This window comes from Choloepus didactylus, chromosome 16 (genome assembly GCF_015220235.1).
Source record: "Choloepus didactylus isolate mChoDid1 chromosome 16, mChoDid1.pri, whole genome shotgun sequence".
Taxonomy (NCBI): domain Eukaryota; kingdom Metazoa; phylum Chordata; class Mammalia; order Pilosa; family Megalonychidae; genus Choloepus; species Choloepus didactylus.
The window spans coordinates 73,708,128-73,731,059 of NC_051322.1; the positions used below are offsets into that span (position 1 = coordinate 73,708,128).

At 40.8% G+C, this 22,932-nt stretch overlaps 1 protein-coding gene across 3 annotated transcripts in view; it reads right to left on the reverse strand.

The window, feature by feature from the left end:
• Positions 1–3,716: 3,716 nt before the first annotated feature.
• FAM210A (family with sequence similarity 210 member A) overlaps positions 3,717–22,932 on the reverse strand; it is a 47,001-nt gene continuing 27,785 nt past the window's right edge. For all 3 annotated transcript variants that reach the window (XM_037806139.1, XM_037806138.1, XM_037806140.1), the window contains exons 2-4: positions 17,652–18,168; positions 11,599–11,710; positions 3,717–6,892 (exon numbers count right to left, since the gene is read on the reverse strand). In XM_037806139.1, coding sequence (XP_037662067.1) covers positions 6,659–6,892; positions 11,599–11,710; positions 17,652–18,127 — 822 coding nt within the window. In that variant the 5' untranslated portion in view covers positions 18,128–18,168 and the 3' untranslated portion in view covers positions 3,717–6,658. The remainder of the gene's footprint in view (positions 6,893–11,598; positions 11,711–17,651; positions 18,169–22,932) is intronic.

Sequence of the window (22,932 nt, forward strand, 5' to 3'; positions counted from 1 at the left end):
AGAATTTTCCACAGACGCCAGCTGCTGATGGCTCCAGGTGTTCCATGAGCCGGTAAATGGGAAATTCCAGTCTGCACTGGCCCCTGGTATGCCACATATGGCTCAGATGTTATGACTAATATTTTGCCCTCTGTGCAGGGGCAGTTAGGAAAAATCAAACTCATTTTAGCAGAGAGGTGATTGGGAATTTCCTGAGGGCCAAATCCTCCTGGGACATATGAAATATTTAAACATATATATAGATAAAACTAGATTTAATTACTGAGATGTCTATTACTTGCTCTCCAGCATGGATTTAGGGAGGTATTTGAAAAAAAGGATGAAAACAGCAGAACCCAAAGGAATTAAAGGAGAAATTCTGAAGATAAAAGCCAAAGAAGATGGAAGGCACAAGCAAAAGAGGGAGGGAAAGGAATATGAGTAAGTCGGCTCTGATTCCTATCTCAAAAAATAGAGTTCCAAACGTTCCCAAAGCATGACTTACTTTATCTTAATGCCTGGCATGAGAGGAAAAATACTAAGCTGGAAGTCAAAACCTGCAAACATCAGTTCCAGCTCTCCTGGGCCTCTCTCTTCAACTGAAAATATCGGCTCCCATGTCCAAAAGTGACCCACTAAATACCAAATTCCACAATCCTATAAGTCCAGGGTTTGATCTTTGACTTAAAAATCTCCTACTAATCTAACAGGCTCCCAAAATGATGCAGTTAAGAAAGATCTAGATTTCACAACAAAAGTCACATTAGGTTTTCTGGACAAGTGTTTGGTAATATTTTCGACTTATTTGAGACTGGGACTCGTGTCTTATTTTTGAACCAAAAGGAGTGAGGAATGGAAATTATAACCCACCATATCCTGCATCTTCTTTAGTAAGGGAATACAAAGTGCTTGTTGATGGAGCACCATGGCAACAAAGCCCTGTAATTCTATCTCCAGACTGTAGCTAAGGATCAGCTGGAGGTATCTGAGGACTTCACAGATCTTGCTTTTGTCACCTTCAGCCTAAGAACAGAACCAAAGTATAACGGCTATTTTTAGAGAAGTAAAGCAAGGGCAACAATTAATTCACCATATTAGGTACCCAAAGAAAATAAGATAGGGACTCAAATTCAATAAAACAGAACTCAGTAAAAATATGCTCTGGTCCTTTAGAATCTGAAATCTAGTAGTAGAGGGGCAAACAAGGTAAAAGCTGAAATGTATGTATACACAGATACATTTTAAAATCATGAACTGAATTTTAAAAGCCACTATTTTTACAATTACCCTTTTAAATGTATTTTGATGCCACAAATCACCAAATGATTTTAAAAAGTTACTGCCAAATACTGTATCTCTACCTCCTATATGAGCATCTTGTAAAGGCCCTATGCTCTTTTTCTCATTCTAATTTAAGTTTTAAAGAGTTTAACATCTAATTGGTATAAGGGAAGATAAACAATTGTCATTATTTTGCATGTTCTTTGGGGGAATTATCAAAATAGAATAAAAGGCTGCCTTTCACCTCTTTCTGATTGAAAAGTGAGTTAAAATTCATTTTATCAAAATTAACGAGTTAGGTTTCCATGTTGCTCGAAAAGTTAAAAACGGTACAGTGTCAGCTGGCTGCGACTGAGCGCTCACTGCTCCTGCACGTGACTCTGACAGTCAGGTCGTGTCCACCCATCAGAGTGGCGAGGCGAGCTGGATTTGCTTCCCAGCAGGGAAGGTAAGTCAGACCCACCCAGGACATGGCCCAACTCTTCCTTTCCCACTTCTCTTAAATTGGTCAAAATTCAAAAGAGAAAAAGCCAGAGAGGGAGGGATAGGAAAGGAAAGAAGGAAAAAGCTTCTATTTTTTTGAGACTTAGAATTTCAGTCCTCGCTTTCAGGAAGAATGACCTATTTTTGCAGTGTGTAGGACATGTTTAACTGTGTTACTACTTCTGTTTTTAGGGCTCATGTTGCCCCAGAGAAAACGAAAAGTGAGACCTGCTTTAATAAGCCGTATTCTCCATGAGCACTCTTATTTGTAAAAAGAAGCCAGATATTCTGAAACAAGTCTTTGCCTGCCTATACGTTTTCCCTGCCATGACTATCCATTCAATTCATTAAATAAGGAACAGGCTTAATGTTATATTCTACCCTGAAGGTTTTCTGAAATCAAGATGTATTCTTTCTACTAAGAAGATCATTCTCCTCAAAATAGCCAGATAATTGCCACAGGATAATTCTGATCTGTAATTATTACTGTTGGTGACTGTAAATGATGCTGAAAGAATACAGCTTGATTTTCAAAGCCTGACCCCGAAGGAAGCAAGACTATCAAAAACTCGTTTTGACTAGAATAAATGAACAAACTCGACACAGAAGTCACAAAGGGAAAAGATAATCATTTGCCTGACTCAGCATTTCTCAAATGTGTTACCAGTTTGAAGTGCAGGGGAAAGACCTTTGAAGAACCAGAAGCCCAGGCTAAAATCCATGGCTGAAGGATTCAGGAAAGGGGTGACACCCCCTACAAAGGACACGTCCAGATCTTCACTGCGCTCCCATGGGTACACAGGCCCCCTGAAGATGTTACTAGTTAAGGTGTGGATTCATTTGAAATGTGGCAGTCGGTCAGAAGCCAGAAAAACCCAGAGAGGAGAGACATGGCAGACAGACGACAACCATCACCTGTATGCTACCAAAGCACGGTCTTGCCAATGTCTTGATTTTGGACTTCTAGCCTCCAACCAATTTTTGTTGTTTACGCCGGCATATGGTGTGGTATTTGTCACAGCAGCTCTAGCAAACTAAGGCAGTTCCTGTTTTGGTTTCCTGGGCTGCTCAAGCAAATACCATGAAATAGGTCAGGTTCAACAATGGGAATTTATTTGCTCAAGGTTTTGAGGCTGGAAAAATGTCCAAATCAAGGCATCATCAAGGCAATGCTTTCTTCCTGAAGACTGGCTGCCGGTGATCCTGGGCTCCTCTGCCACATGGCAAGGCCCAAGGTGGTGTCTGCTGGTCTCTCCCTTCTCTTCTGGGCTTTGTTGATCTCAGCTTCTTGCTTCTGTGGCTTCCTCTCTAAATTTCGTTCTTATAAAGGACTTCAGTAATAGGATTACAACCCATCCTGACTGAGGTGGGCCACACCTCAACTGAAGTAGCCTCATCAAAAGTTCCTACTTACAGTGGGTTCACACCCACAGGAATGGATTAGATTTTTAAGAATATGTTTTTCTGGGGTACATATAGCTTCAAACCACCAGTTCCCTAGACCATCCAAGTCTATTAAGGGAAGGTACAAGAAGTAATATCCTTCACAATTGCCTTTTAATACTATTATGATACTAGGCAATATAAAAATGGGCAAAAACAGAGCGAACAAAGTTAATATTTGCAAAATGAAAAATAACAGGACCCCCATTCCAGTTCTGCAGATTCCTGGCTCAGGTGGTTAAACCCCAAGGCAGCAGAAGCCCATAGATTTTGTGAGTGCCCATGCATGTGCTTATGTGCTACTTAAGCATCTAGTCCAATGTGATTTGATTGTTGGAAGATTATGGTGCTAATAAAGCCAATTAAGTAGCAAATTTTAACATAAAAAATACTTTGAGAGTGGCTTGCGAAAAAGGTGTTTTGATCAAAAAATTTTGATAACATTTAATCTATTCTATTCTAGGCTTTATGGAGACTCAATTTCAAAAATCTGAAATAAATGAAGGTCCCCTTCCCAAAAATGAACAGAAGTAATATGTGTACATTACCATGAAAACAAGTTATTTTTCAGAAGGAATTCTTTAATAGCAATTCAGAAACATATGTCTCACAAAAATATTTTACAAAAATGGTATTTCAAAAATACCTGGGAAGATGCACTGTTTTTTTCTGTTTCGTTCCCTAAAATCATGTTCTGTCCATTTCATTATTACCGTATTCTACTTTACCTGTTCCAGCAACTGGCCAGTTTTTGATGTCTGAATCAGTGAAGAAATCCTGCAGATAACCTGAACTCGGTGGAAAGAACAAAGAAAGAAGCTAGACATGTCTTGCTTCTTTTCTTTAAACATCTCTTCTGCCTAAACAATTAAGATCTTCAAAATCCCTGGAATTATCTTCTAAGAGCCACTGAAATGAGACATAACCACCAAAAGTTCTTTTCATCTTGAAGCATAAAGGACTATGGTAATATCCATCATTTGTGAATAGATGGGGAAGATTCTGTCACAAGAGACAGAGTATAGATTATATCTGAAGGCATAATTTTATTATTTTCAATACTGGGAGGATGGTAATCTCACATATGTGCTATTTTGTCCTTTGTAGAAATCTGTAAGAGTATTCTGTTGTATGCTAAATGCTGTCTTAGTAAAAGGTATTTTTTTGGGGGGTGTGGTACTTTAAAAGGTACCAACCAAGTTCCTTATCTAATCCATTTTTCATTTCAATTATTAATTTGCTGAGCAAACCCTTATCATCCTTATGTAAATGAAATCTCAGTCATTGTCGTTAGAGACACATGCATGTCAGGCACAGGGAGGAAACTGCCTGCCTTACAGAAGGGTAGGGTTTACCACTGAAGTGATAGGGTTTCCTATATACAGTCTTGATAATTTCTTTACCTCAACAAACATATTGTACTCTGTTAGCCTGCTAGCAATATTCCAAACCCAACCTATTACAGATGTCTCCTTGTATTTGTAGCTTCCCTTAAGTAATAGGGAGGATGCTAGCAACAGCATTTTTGCAACATTCCTGAAGCCAAATAATGACAGAAGAATTTCCCACATCATCAGAGACTTTTTTACTAGAGAATTTCAAAGCCCCCAGAAGCAGCATCTCATTCCCTGTAACTGGCTAAGCATAACATGATTATGAAACTGGTGGCAACACAACTCAAGTGGGCTGACCAAAAGATGAGTACTCAGGATAAATTCTGGTCTCATGAGTATCAGTGACTTCTAAGAATCCACAGTTTATCTCATTAGGAAACAGACCCTGCACAATATGAAAAATAAAAGGGAAGTGTGTAAGAAGAAAGAATTCCATATAACACAAGATGTGAAAACATGGGCATAGTCTTGAGTGGTAAAGAAAAAAAAAATTTGTTAATATCTTAGCACTTAAGAGGTGTAAAAATAATGCATTATTTAATAAAGAAGCAGAAGCGTGTTAATCGTGCTCAGATTTGAAACTGTGCTGTCAATTTGACTAGTGCATTCAACTCCCGGTAACAGGAGACAAACCGCAGGCCCTGATGAGAGAGCTATATAGCTCCCAGGCTCTCTACTCTCCCTGTCCCCCCAAAGAAGTTCCAATTACAGTGTATTAATTTAAACAGGCTTCCAGGATAACGATTACATGTATCAAATGTAAACATGAAATTTTGGCCAAACTAACCATTTGACAAAATAATTCAGCCTAACAGTGGTGATCCCAGCATGCCTGTTTTTGGCTGTCCCCTGACCTCGTGCCTCATCAGATAACTGAAAATAATGACAATCTAAAAAGAGGCCATTTCTTCTTCCAAATACTAGTTCAAGGGTTAGATATAATAAAAGCAGTTAGAGCAAAGGAAATAGATACACACAAACTCAAATGTACCCACAAAATCACAGCAACTTTCACATGACAGTGACTGAGTTTATCATAATTTATTGCCTAGGTTTGCTATCAAGAATTCAAGTAAAATGCTCGAGCAAGGATGTTTCAAAGAAGCTATGAATTTATAATTTACTCCATGATGAAATGGACATCACTGGAGAAGGATCACCAGCTTGCTGAGACAGAAGTCAGCGAGCGAGTGCAATCTCCGTGGCAGCCTAATGCCACTTCTTACTTCCCAAACCTTTAACCAGCTGAGAAGCACAAGCTTGAGTTGCTGCTTAAGAGGATCTGATTTCAACAATAAATGTTAAGGTACAGTTATTTTCACTTATCCTTTGAAAGACTAGTTAAAGGGGACACAAACAATTGACAACAATATTTTATGTTCCAGGAGATTGTCACCAATATACAAGTTTGACTGTGTATGTATTTGCTTTAAAAAATTTGATTACCACAAGCTTCAGGTAAAAATCATTTTTAAAGGGTCAAGTTTTTCATTTACATCACCTTATTTACATACATACGTCTCAATTTTAATTCAAGTTTCTTCATATAAAGTTTATATTTTCTCTGGTATATAACTGTTAAATGCTGTTTTTATAGAAAGACTATTTAAATACCTTCTCACTCACAGGCAGTTTTGATGATGTTTGTCTCCACACTGAGAACTGAATACAGGTAAAAACCTAATGAACAACTTTAAGATTAAACCCAGTATTAACACTGTCTAAGGGCGATGTCAGTTATTTGAGTCCATGCCTCGCCCAGATACAGCCCAAACATGAAGCGAGGATTATTCTGACAACATTGAAAAAGAGCTCTGACTTAGAAGACGGCGACCACGGCCCAGTGCAGCTGCTGATGTGAAATTCTTACATTGGGTTCATTATTTCCTTTCAAAAAAACACTGATTTTTCTGGTGATATTTAACTTTAAAAAAGGTACCTTGGTTCTTTAACCCTCAGAGAACTGGTATTTCTAGGCAGCTAGACAAAAACATCATCAGGAGAAGGTATTATCTTTGCCCGTGCTCTCCAAAGGGTTAAAGAGCATGGATTTCCTATCGTCTGTTCTATAACGCATCCTATTCCACTTTTTTCTTAAAAGAAACTTTTTCTTTGGTTTCCTGGAGTTTCTCGGTGAGCCTGTCCTTGGTCTCCTCCATTTTCTCGGTGAGGAGCTCCTTCGTCTCCTCCATCCTGTCCTGCAGGTACTCCTTAACCGGCGGAGGCGTCGACATGTAGCCGCTTCGGCGCAAATACTTCACGGCCAGGGAGGTGCCTCCCAGGGTCGCGGTGTACCGGGCGGGGGTGGCGATCTTCAGAGAAAAACACAGGCATGTCAGCACGGACGATGAGCATCGTCTCAAGCAAAAAACAAGGTGAAGTTAAAATTCTTGGTAATAACCAAGCTGTAAATCACACTATAGTTTCACCAGGTTGGCAGCAGCTACCTACATGGCTGCTACTCCTAGTGAGTGTGCTCCCCCTGTACCCCCACGTCCACGGACACCCGCACCGAGGATTCGGGAACCATCACCGGGAACAGAACTAAAGTCTTCACTAAATTTTTTTTTTTTTAAGGTACACATTTGAGCATCAAAAGAGGCTCTCTGGAGCTGACTCCTAGGCATAATTATAGATTAACTAAATTAACTGAATGCCAAATGAACCCCGGGAGTGGAGCTCTTCTGGAAATCAGAAGATGGGAAAACAAATGGAAAGACGGCTCACTATTGTTAACTATCACAATGGTAGAACCGTTTCTAACAAATCCCTCTGGAAACGCGGGAAACGACTCCTGGAGATGAGCCTGGACCCAGCACTATGGGAATGAGAGGATCTTCTTGACCAAAAGGGGGAAGAGAGATAAAGCAAAATAAGGTCCCAGTGGCTGAGAGATTTCAAATGGAGTCACTCTGGAGGGTATTCCTATGTGCTATACAGATATCACTTTTTGGTTTTTAGTGTGTTGGAATGGCTAGAGGGAAATACCTGAAGCTGTCAAACTGCAACCCAGTGACCTTGATTCTTGAAGACGACTGTTTAACTATGTAGATTGCACAGTGTGACTGTGTGATTGTGAAAACCCTGTGGCTCGCACTCCCTTTATCCAGTGTATGCACAGAAGAGTGGAAAAATGGGGACAAAAATTAAATGATGAATAAGGTGGGATGGAGGGGACAGAAAGTTTTGGGTGTTCTTTTTTGCTTTTACTTTTATTTTGGAGTAAGGAAAAGGTTCAAAAATTGATTCTGGTGATGAATGTACAAATGTATGATGGTGATGTGAATAACTACACACTATGGATGACTGTAGGGTGTGTGAATATATCTCAATTAAACTGTATTAAAAAAAGTAAATAACAATGGGGGGAGGAGGGGAAGGGGATGTTTTGGATACTCTTTTTATTTTTATTTTTTGGAGTAATGAAAATGTTCAAAGATTGTGGCGATGAAAGCACAACTACATGACGATACTATGAACAACTGACTGTACACTTAGAATGACTATATGTTATGTGACTATATCCCAATAAAAAATGCATTAAAAAAAAGCCAAAACAAACAAACAAAAAACTCTGCCACATGCTTTTCCTTAGCATTTCCTTAACAATGCCAACGTTCACAGCGGAGCGAGCTAAACCAGAACCCAACTACTTCAAATGGTGTGAAGCCGGGGATGGGGCAACTGTGTGTTCATTCTTTACTGCATCTTGTTCCTTCTGCTTACCCAGGCCTTATTACACCCAGTCAGGAGCTTCCGTGAGGCCAGAAAGTGGTAAAATGACACACGCATGGCAGACATGCACCAGTTTAACTCTGATCAGATTGAAGGACCAAAAAATCAAACAGCAGGTGAACTAAGCAGAGAAATCTTAAAATCAAAGGGGCTGCACACACCTCATTCTGAAGCCTTTGCTTGAAATCTGAGAGTAGGAATTGCAGGTGTGCTGTGTACAGAACCCTCAAAGAGCCAGCTAGGTGCTGTCCCCAAGCTCTCTCCTCACTCCCACTTGAGCAGATTCTCGCTGGGTCTCAGCCGCCTCTCCCCAAAACTGCTCTTACCGAAGGCACAATGACCTCTGTGAACCCTAACCAGTGGGCATTCTGTCATCAGCCCTGAACTAGTCGAACCGTTCCAGACACCATTCCTCTCCTGATCCCTTGGAACACTTCCTCGGTGGTTTTACATCAATTTCTCCTTTTCAGTCGTTTTTGACAATTCCTCAAGTCTTCTCCTCCTAAACACTGTGACCCAGAGCTCAGCCCTCGGACCTCCTCTCTTCTTCCCTACCCTCACTCCTTGGTGATTGTGCTGGTTTGAATGTATTATGTGCCCCAGAAAAAGCCATATTCTTTGATGCAATCTTGTGGGGCAGACATATTAGTGGGGATTAAGTTGGAACCTTTGGGTTAGGTTGTTTGCACGGAAATGTGCCCCACCCAACTGTAGGTCTGATAACTGCTGAGAAATTTCCAAGGAGGTGTGGCCCCACCCATTCAGGGTGGGCCTTGATCAGTGGAGCCATATAAATGGGCTGACAAACAGAAGGAACTCAGTGCAGCTGTGAGTGACATTTTGAAGTGCAGCTGTGAGTGATGTTTTGAAGAGGAGCCACAGCCAAGAGGGTCACTTTGAAGAAAGCACAGGAGCTGCAGATGAGAGACAGTCTGAAAACAGCCGTTGAAAGCAGACTCTTGCTCCAGAGAAGGTGAGAGGACAAATATCCCAAATGCAACTAAGAGTGACATTTTTGAGGAACTGCAGCCTAGAGAGTAACATCCTGGGAGAAAGCCATTTTGAAACCAGAACTTTGGAGCAGATGCCAGCCACGTGCCTTCCCAGCTAACAGAGGTTTTCCAGACACCATTGGCCATCCTCCAGTGAACGTACCTGATTGCTGATGTGTTACCTTGGACACTTTATGGCCTTAAGACTGTAACTGTGTAACCAAATAAACCCCCTTTTATAAAAGCCAATCCGTCTCTGGTGTTATGCATTCCAGAAGTATTAGCAAACTAGAACAGTGACCTTATCCAGACTCAGGACATCTATGATTCCCAAATCTGTATTTCCATCCTGAACCTTTTCCCTGAATTCCAGTATAGGCAACACCAACTCCTTCCCACCTGCATGACTTAACAGGATCAGAAACTTTGAGCCAGGTCGGTTCAAAACTGACTTCTTCATGGTCACCTGTCCCACCCAGAACTGGCTCCTCCCAGGGTCCCCAGCCTGGTGAATGGCAACTCTCCTTCCAGTTCCTCTGGCCAAAACCCAGGGGACAGTGTCAGCTCTTCACTTTATCTTACCAGTTTGCATCCAATCCGTTAGGAAACCCCTCCACTCTATCTTAAAATGCATCCAGAGTCCAACCACATCTTACCCCCTCCACAGTCCCCTGGCCGCCATCGCCCCTCTCCCAAGCCACTGCGATGACCCTGCGCTGGTCTCTCAGCTCTTACCCTTGCCCTGCTGTGGTTTGTTCCCAAGACAACCACCACAGTGATCCTGTTGAGGAGTCCGATGGCACCCTGGCTTTCCATCTCACTCACCTGCACCCTCTCCTGGAAACAAGCCACAGACACATCCCCTGTCCCTGATTTTTTCTCTTAGTATTTAACACCATCTAAATATGCACACTACATATAGACGTGTGTGTATTCTTAACTCTACCCTCTTTACCTCTCCATCTGCCTCCTCACCCTACCCCCACTCCCTAGAATAAAAGCTCCATGTGGGCAGGTATTTCATGCCATTTTATCAATTACTCTATTCCCAGTATCAAGAACAAACGTCACCTGGCACACAGAAGGGGCTCAGTAATTTTTCGTGAAACATAACAGTGGGCCCATGCAAGGAAAGCCCAGAGGAGCTCATGAGCTCATCCTAACCAGCGGTCACCAGGTCCTGCTCGCAGACTGTTCCTTCCTCATCACTGCCTCATCAATGGAGCTCTGCTGGCGCACTTGAGGGTTACAGAAGATACACAGGAAAACCCGGCTCCTCATCCCCACCACACGGAGGAATGATGAGGAGACAGACCCTGCTGACACCAATCTCCCACACACGTGGCATCACCAGTCGCACGACTCCGCCAACGCACAGCTTGGCACCCAGCACACCAAGACGGAGAGTGAACACGCATCCTCCCAGCCCAGAGCTCATAGTCAGATAAAGGAAACCAACAGCAGACATGGAGCGGTTCTAGTCTGGGAAACTGTTTCAGTCACCAGGACCATTTATTAAAGTTAAACTGCACCCAGTGTAACTAGACACTTGTTAATTTATGAATTTAATAAGCTTTACTGTTGAAGAACACAACAGTTAAGCTTTAGCCTTTTAGTCAAAATTATAATAAAAGAGGAAATCTTCCAGGATGCCATAATTTTAACAAGGATGACCTCTTAAGACTCTGTCAATTAAGAAAATGAGATTAATTTGGCTAAACTCTCCCATTTACACTGAGTCTTCTCTTCCAAATTAAGGACCCATGCATGCATAAACATTCTCTTTAAAAGATATTGTCTGAATTCATGGTACACTTTTAAAGACTGTGAACTTCTAAAATGAAACATAACATCCAACAAGTCTAACGTTTATAACGTGAAACAATTTGAATTAAACGTTACTATTTTACTTACTAAGAAAGGAAAATGAATTTATCTAAGTAGTAAAATATATGCTCAATTTCACTTTCAAGTCATGGGGCATGCGGATCTCTGATTAAGGAAAAGTTAAAAAAAATATCATTCATAGAAGAAATATCAAAAAGAAGACTACTACCCTGGGAATACAGAAGTCTCACGCTTGTCTGTTCACAGCAGGTTACGAATCATACACCTACTTTCAAGATGCTTCTTCCCCAACCACCATATTTACTTTTACTTTAAAAATTTTTAAGCACTTTTTATTGATGATATGTAAAAGATGAAATATAATGTTGTAAGTGACCAAAACGACCACTGAGTCTAGCAGGGAGTGCTGTGTGCGGACCGTGGGCAAGCCTGGAAGCACCTACCTTGAACAAGGCGTACGCCGTGAGCGCGTTTCCACTCTGGGAGTTTTTCAGAATGCTCACTATGCTGTCAGGTAACCCAATCAGTTCCAGAAAAGGAATGACATTCACTCCTCTAGGAAAGAAACAAAAAGTTATCTACATACATATATAAACTTTGTAGGACAAGTATTTTCAAAAGATTATATGAAAACATCAAAACCAGAATGTGCTGTAATTTTTATTAATTCAATTTGATTGCAAGTTGAATCTGCTTTACCACGAGCTTGAATTTTCCTCTAAGAAAACACTACTTGATACACGCTAAGCACATGTGCATCACCAGAAGGAAGGAAGGGTGTGAAGCCGCTGTTTCTTGCCATTGGCAACTTTTAGTACACTTAAGCATGTGTATCAATTAGCACATTTAGAAACTAGGAACATTTTATCAAAGCAAAACTAATAGCTTTAAGTAACCTAAAGGAAAAGGAAGGATCAGAACCATTTATCTGATCTTCGCTGCCTCAACCAAACACCACTTACATAGAATGCTCTGCATCAAACTTCAGGACTTAAGATGTTTACCTCTAAAACTACATGTCAAACTGTATTATTACTGTAAAGGCAAGTGATATTATAACATCACTTACGGTGTCACTGTGCAAAGAATAAACAATTCTATGGGCTTGATGAAAACTTCAGTTAATCTAAAAAGATGCTTTATTCCTTGTCGGAGGAAATTACCAGAAATTAAAACAAAGTTGTGGAAGGAGGGAGAAGGCAAAGGAAGTGCCCAACCTAAGCTGTTAAACACTAATTTCTTTATTTTAGTTTCCCCAATTATCTGCATTTTGCAACATGGTCTCTCTCTCTCTCTCTCTGGTTCTGCAGACACTGTGAGGCTTCCCCCCTAAATCAGAACAAGGATATTCTCCTACATAAACATAGGCTCACTATTATATATGGAAAATATATATGGGAAGTTTAACACTAATACATTATTAAGACACAATGTATATAGTAAAGTCTCCTGAATTGTCCCCATATGTCCGTTGGAGCTTTTGGTCCCTGTCCCCAGTCTCCTTTTCCCCAGCGCTCCCCAGCCTTCTGTGGAGGGGACAGGAGGACTTTCTGGACACTGATACTTTTGAAGCATCCATGTCAGCTGCAAGGAGACACCTCTCCATTTGGATTTGTCTGTTTCCTCAGGATGAGGCTCAGAATCTCAACAGGAAAACTGCATGGCAGGTTCTGTCCTTCTCAGTACATCACAACAGGCCCCATCGCTGGCGTTACTTAGTTTGACCCTGGAGAAGGAAAGACCAAAGATGGCTCCACTGCAAATGAACCTCCTTCCCTTTGAAATTAAGACGGTTAACTGCCTGGATCAATAATTATTATGGTAACTGTAAATTCTAATGTATCTTTACTATTAAAAAACAGTTTGGCTAACTGAAGAACAGGGGTCCCTCTCTGTGATTTCACTGTACCACTAAGAAATCACCAGTACTGCTGACAGATATGGCTGATCATCGAGGATGGGCCATTAAAACTAGCTAGCATCAAACACAAGAGGAAACGGAAGAGTTAGATTAAAAGGTCAACTACAAGTCCTAAAAGGTTTCTTCTGTCTCCATCTTCAATTATAGCATATCTTAAGAGAAAAGATGATTCCTTTTTGAATATTTTTCCAGATAACAATAGAATCCCATTAAAGTAAGTTTAGTATTACAAAGAGTTAACTATTCTATGGACCTAATCAAGTCACTAAAATAACTATGTACAGTAGTATCCTGCCATAACATGCTAATTATATCTTCTAGTACCAATATAATTAAGTTATTTCCTTAATTATTTCCTAGCTCCAACTATGCCCAGTATTTAAAATCTGTATATTAAAGAGCCATCATAAAGAGAGGAAAAAACCAAGTCAAACATTTGGCTAAATATAAAAGAAAACAAATGATTAAAAAAAACCACTATCATAAAGATCAGATAATAATTAACTCAGTCACTTTGCACACATCATATCATCACTGGCTTGTATGCTTTGTTAATATAAAGAAGCAAGCACCTACTTCCAATTATTTTTAAATTATTGATTTGATGACTTGATTTTCTTAAAAATAAAAATAACTTTCAGTTCCTTTAGTGAGGGCCTGATTCAAACAAGAACATTCACTTTTCATCACTTGCCACTCTGATGCTTCCTGTGGCCTGACAGAAATCTTTGACTACACAAATTGCCGGCTGTATGGACGTTTCAGCGATGCAGAAACACACAAGAGCAAAAGTACATGCGAAGTCCGGAAAAAGTGCAGAAAACCTCCATCGGGGCTGCTGCCTTGGTGTGGATCTGTAACCTTAGGAGGGGAGGCTGCCCACGAGGCAGCTCAAATCCTCACCGAGTGTGCCGGTTTGGATGTATTATGTCCCCCCAAACGCCATTATCTTTGATGCAATCTTGTGGGGGCTGATGTATTAGTGTTGATTGGGTTGGAACTTTTTGACTGGATGTTTCCATGGAGATATGACCCACCCAACTGGGTGATGACTTTGACTGGATAATTTCCATGAAGGTGTTACCCCACCCATTCAGGGTGGGTATGAATTAAATCACTAGAGCCCTATGTAAGAGCTCAGACTGAAGGAACTCAGTGCTGCAGCTGAGACAGACATTTTGGAGATGGCCGTTGAAAGCAGACTTTTGCTCTGGAGAAGCCAAGAGAGGACAAACACCCCAAGAGCAACATTTTGGAGAATGCCATTTTGAAACACAACCTGGGAGCAAGCAGATGCCAGCCACGTGCCTACCCAACAAACAGAGGTTTTCCAGATGCCAATGGCCTTTCTCCAGTGAAGATACCCTATTGTTGATGCCTTACCTTGGACACTTTATGGCCTTAAGACTGTAACTTTGTAACCCAATAATCCCCCTTTATAAAAGCCAATCCATTTCTGGTGTTTTGCAAAATGGCAGCATTAGCACACTGGAATACCAAGGAACCCTGATTAGAGGACACAGGCTCCCTGCAACCAGACAGGAGCTGCAACAGAGCTTAGTTTAAAATAAAATCTATTCACATACACAATTTAGATCACCCTGAAAGTACTTCACAAGCCTGAGGACTTCACAGCAAGTGACCCACATACAGGATTACTTTTCAGCCTGTAGAGCCTAGAGGGCAGAACTGCTGGCTGCCAGAGGGACTAAGACAAACCTTGCCCAGGATGCAGAGACATATCAAATGCCCACCTTTGGTCACAAAATACTTTTCCTCTTTTAACAGCAAAAGAGCAAAAAAAGCAAAAGGCAGAGGACTTTTTTTTTGGGTAAAACCAAAAGGAAAAAAAAAAGGAAGCCGCTAAACAAAGCTAAGCAGCTAAAGCAATGTTTGTGTCTTGTCAGCTGAATTGAAAACTCATGTTTAATACATTCAACTTCAATTTTACAATAAAATCATCTGACATTAAAGGACACATCCTTTTTCTTTTATCCATGAGTCCTATTTTCTAAGCATTAATTATGATTAAGATCGTCACTTAGGACAAATCGGCTCTGAATTTTTGAAGTATTAAGGATTTAATAAAACCAGTAAAGAGGACAGTTCTGGGAAGCACCCTCCTCTGTAAGGCTCATGGTGGGAAGGAATGGTGGGTCTGGCAACCAAATCCCCATATTGGTAAAGAGCCAAAAGGCAAGTTACGATGGATCAAGGATATGATTTTCAGGTGGTAGACAGTCTTACCACCATATTTACACACAAGCAGTCTGTAGAAAAAGAGAGGGAAACATAAAACTCACAAAGAAGGAGGCAACAGAATGTGCCCCCCAACTGTTTCAGGTACCAGATGGCAGTGAAAACCACTTTAAGGGTTAATTAATATTACTAGGTTATGTTGGGCCTGCTTTTTCAGTGGAAAAGGAAAACTAAAAGGAAAACAAGTGCTCTTTAATGTTCCAGACAAGACTCTCACATTCAACTAGCCAACCCCCTGACTCTCTTTCTGGGGCCAGCAGGGCAGAAGCAGCATGTGCCACTCAGGTCATTCTAAGCTACCAGCTTCAGAGATTCCTCAGTGGCTCACAAGGAAAACCGAAGGTGCCCAAAGCCATTAACTGGATGCCTATAATAATTTTTATTCAAAATGGTATGCAATTTATGCTCTGTCAAAAAACTAAGCAAAAGTTTTGAAGACTTCTATAAATATTAAACATGCCCACTGTTCTAGTTTGCTAATGCTGCCAGAATGCAAAACATCAGAAATGGATCGGCTTTTATAAAAGGGGGTTTATTTGGTTACACAGTTACAGTCTTAAGGTTATGAAGTGTCCAAGGTAATGCATCGACAACCTCTGTTAGCTGGGAAAGCAAGTGGCTGGCATCCGCTTGCTCCCAGGTTGCGTTCAAAATGGCATTCTCCAAAATGTCTGCATCAGCTTCCAACGGCCATCTTCAAAATGTCTGTCTCAGCTACAGCTCTTATGTCTAAGCTTACATAGTGCGCCAGTAAACTAAACAAGACCCACACTAAATGGGCATGGCCACACCTCCATGGAAATATTGAATCAATAGGTTCCAACCTAATCCACACTAATATGTCTGCCCCTGCAAGACTGCATTAAAGAATATGGCTTTTTCTGGGGGACATAATATATACAAACCAGCACACCCAGAAAATGTCATTACTAAACAAAGAGGGAATTCCATAAAGTGCACCCAGGAGGATCTTCTGTGAAGCAAGGCACATACAGTTGTTAAAGAAAATACTGGTACTGAATGAAGACATATAATGAGTAATAGGAACATAAAGAAGGGAAAGGAATGAAGAGAAACAGAACAGTAGCAATTAAACAAGATTAAAAAAATGCTTTGATGACTTTTGTAAGGAAACATCTCTAATTCTATGTTTCTTGAGTAAATACAGTCTCCATTCCATCATCTTGGGATTGGGTCTTTTAATTTAATTTAGTAGGTAATAAACTTTTTCCAAGGAGTGAGCTTTACATACAAAACTACCACATTTAACTATCTAGTTGTTACTACAATCAAAGACTGAAAATCACTGGAAGTATCAAATCATTCTAACGTGTTGGGAGAGTTTACTAAAATGGCACAGTCATCTACTGGTCACTTCATCCACCATCAGGACACGCACCTAAAAGGAAAGCCCACCCCATGCATTCTAAGGAATGGAAACGGGTCGCTAAATGGGTCAGCCCATGGCATAGACTCGGAAAAACTGGAAGTTGTTTCTAGTGGTCTACCGTTCCTAAAGCAGTGTGAGAAGCACAGCTTACCTTAAAAGGAAGTACGGTGTTTAACAAGAACGATGAATTAAGAAATCTCCTATTTTATACCCAGAGGCTAGTTTACCAGAGTGTAAACCTCTGATCAGAACAAAAGACCTTACCTTCACATTTATCATACGTGAAGAATAGCCAAGTATAACTGTAATTTATTAGCTTTTATATCTATTGCATATATTAGCCAGGCTTTAGCAAAGGATCTTACTGATTTCCTACCCAAACCATACACACAGGAAAATAATATCTTTTTACGTTTATGAAGACTCTAAGACATATAAAGATTCTGAAGTCACATTGGGCCCTATTTCTTCATCTACTATTTTATTTCTGTGCTACCCTAAGTGTTGATATGAGATGAGCATAGTGATAGAGCAGGTTTTGACATCAGACTAGGCTAACTGGGTTCTAGTCCAGGCTCCACCTCTTACTGGCTGTTATTTTGGGAAAATTACTTTTCATTCCTAATCTGTTTTCTCATTCATACCATGTGAACAATTACATTATCTGTTTTATACGGTTGCTATGAGGAATAAGTGAGGTGACACAGTTAAAGAACATAGCAAAATGCCTGGCATATTACAGCAAACACAATAAGCAAATGCTAATTATTATTAAAATGTCAAAAAACAGTGATGAAAAGTAGCTATCCTCTATCAGTTAAAGACATTAAAGCATTAAAAAAAGACTTTAGGCTATCATTGGTTCCACAAAGATGTTTAACATTCTGATGAAACAGGGAAAAGTGCTGAACCAAATAAAAACTTACTTTATGGCTGCATAATAAAATGTTCCAAACCAAATACCAGAAGTTATTAGGTGTACTGGAATCAAAACTTTTCCATATTGTCTAAATGTTTTTTTAAATCGTTGATACAAACTAATAGATTTGTCTTGCAAAGGATCAGGTTCTTCCTTCTTTCCTGCAGGAGTTCCCTGGGATTTGGCACTGGATGATGCATCTCTCCTGGAGGAAATATCCTGCTCCCACTGTTTGTGGTGAAGGACCCCAGGTTGGGGTGCATGGGCATCAGGTGGCTTCCTTTCCTTTGCAGCGCACTGGGCAGCAGGTAAGTGCAGCCACTGTCTTTGAGGGTCCTGTGCCAGAACTACTTTGGATTCAGCTTTACACAAAAGTAATAGTCCCTTTAGGCTGTGACAGTGTCCAAAAAGACCGGCTCTATATGGGTCCTGCCATGTCCTGTGTGTCAGTCGGCATACAGTCTGTAGTGCGTTCCATTGCATTTTGAAGAATGGTGCTTGATGGATTTCAGCTTCTACAGACCCTAGATGGGGAAAAAAAAATCCATTTAAAAATAAAACATTAACTATCAGGAAAAAAAAGGACACACTGCTACCAAATCCATGTAAATTAATGTTAAGATACATAGTTCTAACACCACATTTAAAATGTTTCATTAAACACATCATTTAAATATGACATAGTAAACCAGTCCAGCAGACATTGTGGAGTACAATGTTTTGAGGCTATTTTGCACATACAAAAAGGGATATCTGTAGGGCTTCTATTATTCTGCAAGGGAGCAGTGTAGCATCATAGTAGGAAAAGCGTAAGATCCCAGAGCAAAAGAACTGTTTTGGGGACTGTGCCAGTTTGGATGTATTATGTCCCTCAAAACACCAAGTTCTTTAATGAAATCTTGTGGGGGCAGATGTATTGGTGTTGATTAGGTTGGAACCTACTGATTAAGTGTTTCCATGGAGATGTGGCTCAATCAATTGTGGATAAGACCTTTGATTGGATAATTTCCATGGAGTTGTGACCCCACCCATTCAGGGTGAGTCTTAATTAAATCACTGGAGCCCTGTAAGAGCTCAGACAGATGGAGCTCGGTGCTACAGCCAAGAGAGACATTTTGGAGATGGCCATTGAAAGCAGACTTTTGCTGATACTTTGCTCCAGAGAAGCTAAGAGAGGACAAAACACTCCAAGCACAACATTTTGAAGAATGCATAGGAGCTGAGAGAGGTGCTGGAACACAACCCAGGATCAGCAGATGGCAGCCACATGCCTTCCCAGCTAACAGAGGTTCTCCAGATGCCATTGGCCTTCCTTTGGTGAAGGTGTACTGGTGTTGGTGCCTTAATTTGGACATTTTCATGGCCTTAAGACTGTAACTTTGTAACCAAATAAACCCCCTTTGTAAAAGCCAATCCATTTCTGGTATTTTGCAAAATGGCATTACCAAACCGGAACAGGGACATAATTGCATGCAATTCCCATTCAGTCTCCAACCCAAGTGCACTAGTAAACTGAGCAATAGTTCACAGGGTTGATACAGGAATTACATGAAGTTTCTGATGTAAAAGTGTTTTGTAAACTAACAAGCGTAACAAAAGTGTTAGTTATCGTAAATGCTATGTCTGATGAATAGTTATCAGCTCATCTGCTATTTAGCCTTTACACTAAATGATAAAACATTGTGAACCATTTATGTCATTGCAGAGCAAGAGATACACGCTGATATTACTTGCTATTTTCCATATATAAAGGAGGAGAGAAGAAAACACGTACAGCAATGACTCTTTAATTGACTTGTATCAGGGTGGGAATTATATGTTATAATTTAGAGAATTTTCCAGACATTTAATTTTTTTTCCAGAAAAACAGTATAGTGTAATTGTAAAGGAACATGGACTTTGGAATAAGATGGGCTTGAGTTAATAGTGATATCATACTGAGCAAATTACAAAACGTTTTTAGACATAGGTTTCCCCACTGGCATAGTTATCTATTTTTGTACAGAAATCAATTCCCTTCCCTCAACATCAGGGGGTCCCACCTAATGCCCCACCCCTCCCAACTCCCACTGGCTACCTTACTACTTATAGTACAATGAGAATAATCTTATTTTTTTAAAATTGTATACTCAAAAAGTTGAAAGATTTGACTTAGCACCTCAATAAATTAGCACTTCAAAATATTGACGGTACAAGTGATGGTTAAGTTATTGCGTCAAGTTGACTAGGTTATGGTGTCCAGTTGTTTGGTCAAGCAAGCACTGGCCTAATTGTTACTGTGAGGATACTTTGTAGATTTAAATCATTAGTCAGTCGATTGTAACTGTGGCTTATTACATCTACAATCAAAAAAAGAAGATTGTCTTTATCAACGACAGAAGCCTCAACCAATCAGTTGGTCTTAAAGGGAGAAATGATGATTTCAGCAGTCAGAAGAATTTCTACCTCTACTTCAGCCAGCTTCTCCTGGGGATTCACTGAAACCTTCCCTGGAGTTCCCAACTTGCGGCCTGTCCTACCGAATTAGGACTTCCTGGTTTCCATGGTTATGTGAACCAGCTCCTATAATAAAACTAATATTTACATGTTTATATATTCCCAGCTCATACTATATATATGTTTGTACCCTGTCAGTTCTATTTCCTTGGAGAACCCTGACTAATACAGATTTGGGTAGCGAGAGTGGTTTTGAGAAACAGAATCATAAAAACAAGATTTTAGAGTTAGTTCTGGGGTTTTTGGAATTAGTTCTCTAATCTGATCAAACTAAAAGCCACTAATGACACTAATTTCAATGATCAAGATGGCACTGAGAGAGAGATGCAAAATGTCACCATTAGATATGGCTACTCAAATGCTTATAAAAGGCAAGGCTCTGGATGACAGCATATTTGATACTTTTGCAGAGTTTTTTTGGAGTTAAAAAGTATAATGATATTGGCTGGTTGTTTCTAAATATGCTGGATGCAGATGTTAAAGGAAGGGAGGAGCTCAATTTTTCAAATTCCCAACTCATACCATATGAAGGAGATGAAAGTTTCCATATGTACTCTGAAAGAAACTTATTTCTTACAGCTGCAAACTTGAGGTTTCTGAAAATCAGAGTCTCATTGTGCAAGTGGCTGAATTACAAGGTAAATACTCAACCTGTTAAGTGAGAGCATTCATTGGGAAGGAATGGGACCCTGAAACTTGGAATGGGGACATGGGGGCTGATGATGGTTGGAGCACTGAAAACCTAGATTCCACTGAGTTGTCTTTGCCAGATAAACCTGTATCAGTCTGCCCTGGGGAATCAACCACCCAACCTCCAGTTTGACCTGAGGAGTCAGGGATCCCTCCTCCCTGAAGAGAGTAACCCTGTTGTGCCTCCCCTGAGGAAACAGCTCTTGGAAGAGAGAAACTCTATTTCCCCCAGTAAAACTACAATGGAACGTCCTGAGGTAGTTGGCTCAGACTATTAATTCCTCTCATGACCCATCCTCCCCACCCCTCTTTTCTTTCAGACCTTCAGGAGATGGAAGTTCCCACAGGCCCCAAAAGGTGATGTACAAAGTGTGACCCATGAGGAAGTATGCGTGGGAATGGATATTAAGGGTGTGAGATAATGGTGGAAGGATAAGTTGGATCAGGCTGAATTTATTGATATGGGCCCACCAAGCAGATTCTGCATTCAGTGTTGTAGCTCGAGGGGTTAGAAAGGGTGTTAACAGTTTGTGTGGGTGGCTGGCTAAAACACGGACCCAATGGTGGCCGGCATTACCTGAGGTTGAAATGCCAGAACTGCTACAATGTAGAGGAGGGGATCCAAAGGCTTAGAGACACTGTAATAATGTTAGGTTGGATTTATCAGACCTGCTCTCCCAACCCAGGAATGTTCAGAGGACACACCTTTCACCAGGACTGTGAAGAATAAATTTTTGAGAGCAGCGCCATCATCCCTGAAGAGATCAGTGGTTGCTCTTCTCTGTAGGTCAGATATTACTGTGGGAACTGCTGTCACTGAGCTGGAATCCTTAAACACAATGGGGATAATCAGATCCTGAGGTGGCAGGAGGCAGATGAATGGCCAAAGACAAGGTGGTTGTGGCTACCATAATGGACAGCAGTCAAAGCAGCAATCGGAACAATCTGACCTGCAGAGATCTATGGCATTTACTAGTGACCATGGGGTACCTAGAGGTGAAACAGATGGGTAGTCTACCAAATTGTTACTTGATCTCTGTAAGCAGAAGAACTCTAGGTCAACGAACAAAAGTCTCACTTGAATCACAAAAGCAGAGAATCATGGCCCCTCAATCCTCAGATGTGACAGATGTGACCTAGAGCCCCCTGAATGAGGGGAAGGCTGGCTCCCCTTGGGGAAGGACCCTGCTTATACTGCTAAAAATTTATACTTTTAATCTTCCTCCCAGCCTTCCCCAGGGAGACCTATGGACTTATACTAGGGTGACTGTGCACTGTGAAAAAGGAAATGATCAGACATTTCAGGGATTATTAGACACTGGTTCAGAAGTGACATTAATTCCAGGAAACCCAAAATGTCACTCTGGTCCACCAGTCGAGTAGGGGCTTATTGAAGGTCAGGTGATCGATGGAGTTTTGGCTCAGGTCCGTCTCACAGAGGGTCCAGTGGGTCCCTGGATTCATTTGGTGCTCATTTCCACAGTTTCAGAATGTGTAACGGGAACAGACATACTTAGCAACTGGCAGAAGCCACACTCGTTCCCTGACATGTGGAGTGAGGGCTATTAAGGTAGGAAAGGCTAAGGCACTAGAACTGCCTTTACCTCACAAAATAGTAAATCAAAAGCAATACCAGGTTCCTGGAGGGATTGCAGAGATTACTGCCACCATCAAGACTTCGAAGGGTGCAGGGGTGGTGATTTCTACCACATTCCTGTTCAACTCTCATATTGGGCCTGTGCAGAAAACAGACGGGTCTTGGAGGATGGCAGTGGCATATTGTTGTAAGGTTAACCAGGTGGTGACTCCAACTGCAGGTGCTACTCCACATAAGGTATAATTGCTTGAGCAAAGCAACCCATCCTGTGGTACCTGTTATGTAGCTATTTCTCTGGCAAATGCTTTTTCTCAGTGTTTGTTAGTAAAGAACACAATAACCAGTTTGCATTCAGCTGTCAAGGCCAGCAACACACCTTCATTGTCCTACCAGAGAAGTATACAAAGTCTCCAGCCCTGTGTCATAATCTAGTCTGCAAAGACCTTGATTGCATTTCCCATCCACAAAACATCACACTGGTCCATTTTATTGATGACAGTATGCT